The 9,359-nt window shown below is 42.0% G+C and overlaps 1 protein-coding gene across 1 annotated transcript; it reads right to left on the bottom strand.

Annotated features, from left to right (window-relative positions):
* Nucleotides 1–620: 620 nt before the first annotated feature.
* LOC138770579 (olfactory receptor 5G9-like) lies at nt 621–1,595 on the bottom strand. The gene has a single exon (XM_069949684.1). The coding sequence runs from the start codon at nt 1,593–1,595 to the stop codon at nt 621–623; it is 975 nt and encodes a 324-aa protein (XP_069805785.1).
* Nucleotides 1,596–9,359: the final 7,764 nt, after the last annotated feature.

The following is a 9,359-nucleotide window of genomic DNA, read 5'->3' as shown; positions in this document are numbered from 1 at the left end:
GATTCAGCGCGGATTCCTCGAGTATTCCGAGCTGAATTTGTCAAGAGCTGATTACGAGCTGAACACTTTCCTAGCGGAATACGCAGGGATTCTGCTTACATTCTGCTTACATTCTGCTCGGAATTCAGCGTCAGTTGATTTCAGGCGGAAATATTTCCTTGCGTAATCCGCCCCTTTTGCTCTGTGTGAACGTAGCCTAAAGAGAAATCTAGAAGGAAAAATTGTATACCACCAGTCATTATTTTTTTTTTAATGGGGCCTAGGGGACATATACCGAGGCATGACTATACAGTACTATACATTGAAGCCTTCCAAAAGGGGCGTATGTTGGGATTATTATTACAATTTGATGGTAATAGAAATGTATATCAGTATTATGATATAATTATTTAGTTTAACGGTATGTGGCCCTTTCTCTGCAGTAGGTAGATCACATTGGCTCCCCCCCCAACCCCATTCATCGTACGGCACCAGAAGCAGCAACTGGAGAGAAATGGTACTATATTCTCATGATTGGTGGGAGTTCCATTGGGTTGGTACCCACTGGTAAGACTCTGATTGCATTACTGCCAACCATGTTAGTCCATAACATCCATGAACAGTACAAATAGGTTAAGCTACTATATTTCCTTGCTGCTTCTCTCCAGTATATCTTTATTCAATGATTTTACTACATAGAAAATTTTATTTTTGATTGTGTCTTTAACATCCTTATTCTTAATGCTATAGATGATGGGGTTTAACATTGGGGTCACCGCTGTATACAGAATAGACATGGTCTTGCCTATTTCAGGAGAGTATGCCGAGCGAGGCTTCATGTACATGAAGATAATAGTCCCATAGTACACAGACACAACAGTGACGTGGGATGCACATGTTGAGAAAGCCTTTTCTCTCCCTTTTGATGACCGGATCTTCAAGATTGTGTAGATGATGTGAACATATGAAATTAATGTCAAGATGAAAGCACACAGAATAATGATTAGTGCTGCAACGTACATGACTATCTCATTGGTGCGCGTATCTTTACAGGAGAGTTGAAAGAAAGGAGGCATCTCGCAGAAGAAATGGTTAACATGATGGGATTTACAAAATGGCAACTGGAAAGTTAGAGGTGTATGAATGATACCATTGGCGAAGCCCACTCCCCATGATATAGAGGCTAAACAAATACACATCTTCTTGCTTATAACTGCTTGGTAGTGCAAAGGTCTACAAATGGCTGCAAATCGATCATAGGCCATGACGGCAAGAATAACGCACTCCGTAGCTCCCAAGGACATATGGAAATACATTTGAAGTGCACATCCCACCAGAGAAATACTTCTGTCCTTGGAAAATGTGTTTGTGAGAATCTTAGGAACAATGGTGGAGGAGAAGCAGATGTCAATCATGGAGAGATTACTCAAGAAAAAGTACATGGGGGTGTGTAGCTTTGAGTTGACCCTTACCACAATGATGAGTAGAACATTTCCTGACAGTGTTATCATATACATGATCAAGAACATAATAAAGCAGATGACCTGGAGATAGAGGACATTGGCCATGCCAAGGAGAATGAATCCTCCTGGAGATGTTTGATTTGAAGCTTCCATTACATAGACTGTACCTGGAGAAAGATAACCAAGTGATCAAATACTGAAAGTTACCCATGGCTCATTTTCTGTATATTCTTACGGAAGAGCAATCGTCTCCTCGCTGGGGCAATCTATCTACCATAAGGCAACTGAAACAACAATATTCTGTTGTCTTCTTACAAAACCTGCATAAAATAGTCCCTCCTGAAAATACTTTACAGCCCTTTGTGTTCTGATGGCGGATCCACTCTGCCGGCTGCTTTTGATCTCCATTCCAGGTGCCTGGAAAACTGAATTAGCTGTTATAGTAAAAAAAAAAACCTTAACTCATTCACATCTCCATTACTTTAAAGTGTCATTGTCGTATTTTTATTTTTTTTTGCAGAAATCAATAGTACTGGCAATTTTAAGAAACGTTGTTATTGGGTTTATTAGGCAAATATGCAATTATCTGCATTCAAAAAGACTTTGTGTAACCTATGGAGAGGGGAGGGGGAGGAGGGAGATTAGTTGGCAGCAGAGAGCAGAGAACAAAGGATTACACAGCGTGACCTGTGTGAAAGCTATATTTAGAGGTCAGAGAGGTCAGTGCTGACTTCAGAGGAGATAGCCCGGTGATGTAGCTGTAAATTAACTCTTTATTGTCCTGTTTTGGTGCCTCATCTCCCTCCAACCCTTCCCTCTCTATAGAGAACAATGAAGACAGGGGGGAAAGCTTCAAACTGCTTTATCATGGTAAAAATGCATTTTTCGGCTAATAAACTCAATTACAAAGTTTCTTAAAATCGCCTGTACTATTGATTTGTGCAAAAAAAAAAAAATTTAAACAGTGACACTTTAACCCTTTGAGGACCAGGCCCAAAATGACCCAGTGGACCGCGCAAATTTTGATCTTAGTGTTTCCGTTTTTCCCTCCTCCCCTTCTAAGAGCTCCAGCACTTTCAGTTTTTTATCTACAGGCCATGTAAGGGCTTATTTGTTACAGGAATAGTTGTACTTTGTAATGGCGTCATTCATTTTACCATAACATGTATGATGGAATCCCAAATATATTATTTATGAAGATATAAATTGGTGAAATCGCAAAAAAGAATGCAATATGGTAACGTTTGGGGGGTTCCTGTGTCTACGTAATGCACTATATGGTAACAGCGACATGATACAATTATTCTATAGGTCAGTCTGAACACAACCATATGCAGGTTACACAGATTCTCTAATGTTATATATTTTTTTTAAATGAAATCCTTTTTTTTGGCAATTAATTATAAATAAAATGGGACTATTGTGACGCTTATAACGTTTTTATTTTTTCACCTACGGGGCTGTATGGGGTGTCATTTTTTCCGCCATGATCTCTAGTTTTTATTAATACCATATTTGTGAAGATCGGACGTTTTGATCACTTTTTATTAATTTTTTTATATGTATAATGTAACATAAAATCGGTAATCCGCGCACTTTTTTCCCTCTTTTCGTGTACGCCGTTTACCATTCGCAATGACGCTTGTTATATTTTAATAGATGGGACAATTACGCACGCTACGGTATATTATATGTTTATCTATTTATTTATTTTTATATGTTTTATTTATATAATGGGAAAGGGGGGTGATTTCAACTTTTATTGGGGGAGGGGTTTTGGGGTTGTGTGTTAGTGTTTTTAACTTTTTTTTTTTTACACATTTGAAGTCCCTTTGGGGGACTTGTACATACATTAGTCTGATTTCTACACTGATGAATGCTATGCCATAGGCATAGCATTGATCAGTGTTATCGGCGATCTGCTCATTGAGCCTGCCTGTGCAGGCTTAGAGTAGCAGATCGCCGATCGGACCGCATGGAGGCAGGTGAGAGACCTCCTGCAGTCCGTTTTACCGATCGGTAAGTGACAGGGGACTCCCCCTGTCACTTACACTTAAACGCGGCGTTTAAGGGGTTAATGACACGCGGCAGCGCGATCGCTGCAGCGTGTCATTACCGGTGAGGTCCCGGCTGCTCACTGCAGCCGGCCCCCACCTGCTATGAAGCGCGCTCCGCTCCGGAGCACGCTTCATAGCGGGAGAAACACCCAGGGCGTACAGTTACGCCCTAGGTCGTCTGGGGACAGACTTCCATGGCGTAACTATACGCCCTGGGTCGTCTAGGGGTTAAAGTATCACTGTTGTTCTAACTTTCAAAGTCTAAAACCACAGGGAATGTTACATAAAGCAATTTTGCAATTAACATTTTTTTTGTTATCATGAAAGTAAAGCAAAGCTATACTTACTTGTATGTCGGTCCAGTTTCCTGAAGGCAGCTTTTTAGTCTTTTGCTGGTTGAAAAAACAGTCTAAACACATGAAGTAATATCATATGGATTCACTGCTGCAGATCTATATATGCAGAAAGTCGGTATCATTCCCATTCTGTATGATGCACCCTAAACTAGACCTCAGCTCTAGTCTTTTTCTAAAATGTTTATGTCTATAGAAAAATTACCTTTGGAAGAACATATCTTTAGTTGCTTCGTGATCAAGTCTCAGGTCACTTGCTCATACGGAGCAAACTGTTTTGTTGGCAATGTTCGCTCATATATACCATGCGTACATGAACTGTTAATCCCTCTAGCGTACAAATGAAAAAAAAAAGTTGTAAAGTTCTCGTGATTCCCTGTAGAATTATTTGCCCTGAGGACAATTAAAAGTTGTTTCAAAGTTTCAATGTGTTTTGCAGTAAAGATTCTAAAGTTGTACTTTATATTTCAGAGAGATATTATATTATTTGGTAACGATTTTATTAGTTTTCACTGAACATGGGAAAGTTTTGACTTTACGGGAAGATGGGCGACTAGAAACAGGTTACTACCAGGATCTACAGTACCTGCCGTTTTTGAAACTAGTAGTCATTATATTAAAAATGATTCTATTAAAGATAGATGAACTCTTCAAAAGTGCAGTTTGCAAATAACTTCCAAAAGGTTATTTTTAATGTCACATTTATTTCTATTAGGGATGAGCGAACCAAACAGTTACGAACCAGTTTAGTTACGAACTTTGAGAAAGTTCGTTACAAATCTGGTATAAATAACAACGGCGACGCAAAATTGTACTTTTTTCACAGAATAGACCAGGATACAAGGGATTATTACTCCTATAATCCCTTGTATCCTGGTTTTCTGTGAACATCAAGATGTGTGACGTCACCCCTGTTAGGGTGAGACCTTAAATTAGTCTCCTCAGATATATCTGGGTGCTGCCTAATCAAAAATGTAATGTGACAGCTGTCTATAAGTATTAACCAAGACACATGAAAGCAACTTCAGTGTTCAAGTTTATCGAATTTATTATGGGAAAATCAGTTCATATCTTTACAATCAGGTTCAAAATATAGTTTAGCCGCAACAACAAAAAGTAAAAAAAAAAAAGTCCAAAAAAAGTCCCATCACTGTCTGAGAAACGAATAAAGTAAAAAAAAAAAAGTCCCATCACTGTCCAAGAAACAAAAAAAGTCCCCCAAAAAGTCCCATCACTGTCCGAGAAACAAAAAAAGTAAAAAAAAAAAGTCCCATCAGCTGTCCCATCACTGCACAGTTGTGTAGAAAAATGTTCCCGACTCATTGGGTATCTTGGTGTCCAAGACCGTGCACCCCAGTGCTGATGTCTGGTCCTTTAATTATGGGCAAGGGCAGTACATGTCTATTGCTGTCCATTGGGTCAACATTCCCCCAGAAGACCACCAGAAAGTTAGCCCATTCTTGCCACTGTCACTTCCCCTGTGCTTTAAGGGGCCAGTTCTGCAAAAGTTCTGCCTCCACCAGCTTGCAACCATCCACCGCTTTGACTGCAGTCCAACCTGGCCCAGTGTCTTACCAATGATGTCAGGCCCGGCGCTCTCAGGCTGTCCTCCATTTTGTGAGGCTGGGTAAACGAAGCCACAGTGGGCAGGAGCTCCTCCGGACCATCAGGTAGGAGATATATGAATGGCTAAGCCAAGGTCAACTAACGGTGGGAAGTGTTGTAGCGCACAAAGGGAGGAAATTTTCCCGACTCATTGGGTAGTCATACACTTTGAGTCATACACTTTGTATGGCACATGTGATAAACCTCATAGTGCACAGTTTTTTCGAACATGTTGTGCCAATTGTTGATCTCTTTTGAGGACGCGACTCTGTGAGCAGGCATCAACGACATCATCCCACTCGTCCGTGTTCTTTTAAGTGCGGTGAACAACATCATCAGCGAGGAATCCCAGGCCACCACTCCAAGACCGAACATCCTCCTCCATGAATAGTCTGTTCGCAATCATAGTGGCCTGGGTTCAATCAGGTACTGCCTCCTCCACAAATAGTCTGTTCTCAATCATACTGGGCTTGGTGCAATCAAGTGGTGCCGCCTCCTCCAATAGTCTCTTTTCAACCATACTGGGCTGTTTGCAATCAAGTGCTACTGCCTCCTTCTCCCCCTCCTCCACACTGTGTCCAATACAGTACTATTACTGCTGCTGGTTCCACTGTCAAATGTCTGTTTTCCACCCTACTGCATCCAAGGAACTTTGTGTCCTATGTCCCGTGTAATCACACCTTGGCTAATTTTTTTTCACAATTTTTGCACTTTGATTTTTTCCACTTTTTTCATTCTAATAGCGACTGCAACTTAACAAAACTATACCCCATCAGACTCCCACTATTGTAGCTGCAATTATTTAGCTGCTATTGCAAGGTTCGTTTTAGGTTCGGTTCGGCCAAATCTGAACTTCACGAAAGTTCGCCCGGATCGAACCGAAACAAACTTTTCAAAAGTTCACTCAACCCGAATTTCTATGGGTCATGGGACTGCTTCGAACATTTCGATTTTACGTCATAACCCCCCCTTCAACAAAGATGCATCAAAACCAGCGCAAGAAAAGCCTGCTAATCCCCATTAGAGAGCTGTACTGTATATCTGCTATGTATCTGTCCCTGTGTGTGGTGTGTGCTACCCTGTTGCAGCTGTGACCGATCACTTGCTAAATGGTACTGTGTGACTTCACTACTGTGGTGTTTGGTTGGTGGAGTATAGCTTAGCCAGGTGGTATGTTGTTGTGATGCCAGTGCTAACTCAGCACACAGGCATGGAGGCACACCTGTTTTTAGTTTTTTGTGGCTGGCTATACCCTTCCCCAATTGTCGGTGACCTGCCAAGTTGGGATGGGTCCTTTGGGCAATTATCACGGTGGCTTGGAATGAAGTTATGACCCACTCTGACTATCGGTACCACCACCCACAGACAGGGGAGATAACGGACGATAAAGGACGGGGTAACCTGTGTGTAAGTACTGATATAAATAATAACCACTGAATCCCGGTAAAATAAATAAACTTGTTCTTTACTGGTAGATCTCAGTGATACAAGAGAATAGTATAATACAATCTTGACTTTACTAGATCTGCACCGAGAACTGTTGAGGTAGAAAGTAAAATAGCAGTGCTGGCTTGGTTACGTGCTAAGAAGAGTAGAGAAAGCTCAGAGTAGTGGAGAGGAGTAGGTCATAAGAGTCCCAACCCAACGTAGTTCTGTGCTCTGCCGGAACTTTAGAAGAAGAAGAAGACTTGAGAATACTTTAAAGAAGAAGTATACTTGTGCCCGTGTTTCGACCTTTGTCGCTATGCCCTGCAGTGTCTAGTTGCCTGTCCTATCAGGGTGACACAAGCCCCAGTCCTAGTTACCTGAGTTAAGCGAAGGGTCCGGTATCACCTGCGTTGCGAGATTTTAGGTGTTTAGCACTGCATTAGAAGTGTTGCTTTAAGAAAGTCTGTGTCTTCCATAAGTATACACTACATCTGGTCTGTCCTGGACAGGGAACCTGTCAGAGCCAGGCTCCTGGCTAAATTCAGCAGGGATGCCTGATCTGTGTGTCTTGCTCCTCTGAGAAACAAAGAACTGAATAAGGCCGGGTTCACACTACGGAACCCGAAAGGAGAATTTCTGACGGATTCCGTAGTGCGTACCTGTCCACAGCCGCGCGCCTCTCCGCCCATGCCATAGACACCATTCTATGCACAGGCGAATTCCGCTGATCGTTCTCTCTATTTCACTAAGCGCTAATCGGCGAAATCGTCCTGATAATCCATGTAATAGGGCCCTCAGAAGCATCATAAATAAATCTTAACCCTCTCCCTCCGCTGCACAGTAAATTCACGTCGCTGCAGCCTATGCCTGGTGCTGCAGCGACGTGAATTTACTGCACAGGATGACACAGGCATAGGAGCTATAGTGATAGCCGGGGGCCTGCCGGAACTCTCAGCACCAGAGCCGCGCTCCTGTGCTGAGAGTTAACCCTATAGATACTGAGGTCAGCAAGACCGCAGTATCTATAGGGCTCTGGAGAGACAATTCTCCCTCTACTGAGGAAATATTGTCCCTCTGGTGTCCATCGGGGCTCTGCGAACTGATCGCAGAGCCCCGATGGTAGGCTTCCGGTTTCTATGTACAGAGGCCGGCGGGGGACAGGAGGGATGGCAGGACGCGCGCACGGCCGTGCGCTCTGCCTCCTCCCCTTTCGGAGAGGCGGCAGAGCTAGGGGGACATCAGCTATGGGATCATTATGATCCCATAAGATGATGTCTAATCACGACCTGGGCATTGAGGCATCAATGATCCCAGGTCGTGAAAGGGTTAAGTTTTTAAATATGACATTTAAGGGATATCACAGAACTTGCAACAATGTCCTATACTAGCACCTGCTAATATAAAAACATATAGCAAAAATGTAGATTTGCCCTCAAACCTTAGTTAGTACATCGATACACACCTACGCTGAAAGGAAGTATTTTGTATTTTGATTCCTAATATCACACACAACCTGAGGATAGGGGTGGCGCTCTTTTTTCAAAAATGTTGTTCTGTTTTTTTCTAATCCTGGATAAAACCTTTAATCACAATAGACAAAACAATGGAAAATCAATCTATCCTTAAAATAAACAAACATCCATAAAATAAACAGGTGGAATAACACATAATATATCAATCAACTCAGATTTTTTATTATTATTAATATATAACAGACCTGCAAATTATAAGTCTCTTGGGTCACTTTCAATATAAACTTGCATACACTAAATCAAATGAGTACAACCAGATTACATACTTACAAAACATGTTCTATAAAGTTCTTGTAAATTGGCAGAATAGTTCTCCCAATGTAGAGATATTACTGCAAAAATTACGGTAACATTAAGGGCATAACTACCACTGTAGCAGCCATTGCGGCTGCTATGGGGCCCGCCAGATCAGGGGGGCCCCGTGGCCTGCTCTTGCAATTCACTGGGCCCCCTAAGCTGTCATCATTTGTTGCACCAGGTGGTCAAGCAGGGCTCCTGGGATCTGCAAATGTCCCTTTAACTGAAAGTACTGTACTCCTTAGAGGAAAGGGGTGGGGGGGCTCAATCAAAAGTTTGCTATGGGCCCAGCCATTTCTAGTTATGCCTCTGGGTAACTTTATGGTGTCTTAATAATCTTACATTGGGAGAATAGTTATGCACAAAACTCTGCTTTGTGGCTAAAAATATGGTGTCTTTTCGCCGGTTATACTCATATCCTTATTCTGTGACCACTTTACTGCTATTTTGAATAACACATGTTGCATGTTCTCATCCTGACCATTACCTATTATGCACAGGCTTACAGGTGCTATATTTTTGGCACAATAATCTTCACCAAAGCCCCAGAGAATATTTAGTAACTTCTTTTAAATGGACCATAGCTTTCTACCACTTTTCAGCCTCCCCCCCCGTTGGCCTTTATGTCGCCATGACAGTTTCTGA

The sequence above is a fragment of the Dendropsophus ebraccatus genome, chromosome 13, assembly GCF_027789765.1.
Source record: "Dendropsophus ebraccatus isolate aDenEbr1 chromosome 13, aDenEbr1.pat, whole genome shotgun sequence".
Classification (NCBI taxonomy): Eukaryota; Metazoa; Chordata; class Amphibia; order Anura; family Hylidae; genus Dendropsophus; species Dendropsophus ebraccatus.
This window is presented reverse-complemented; position numbering and strand designations above follow the sequence as displayed.

Coding starts and splice junctions, on each gene's coding strand:
- LOC138770579 (XM_069949684.1), bottom strand. CDS start 1,595: ATGGAAGCTTCAAATCAAACATCTCCAGGAGGATTCATTCTCCTTGGC.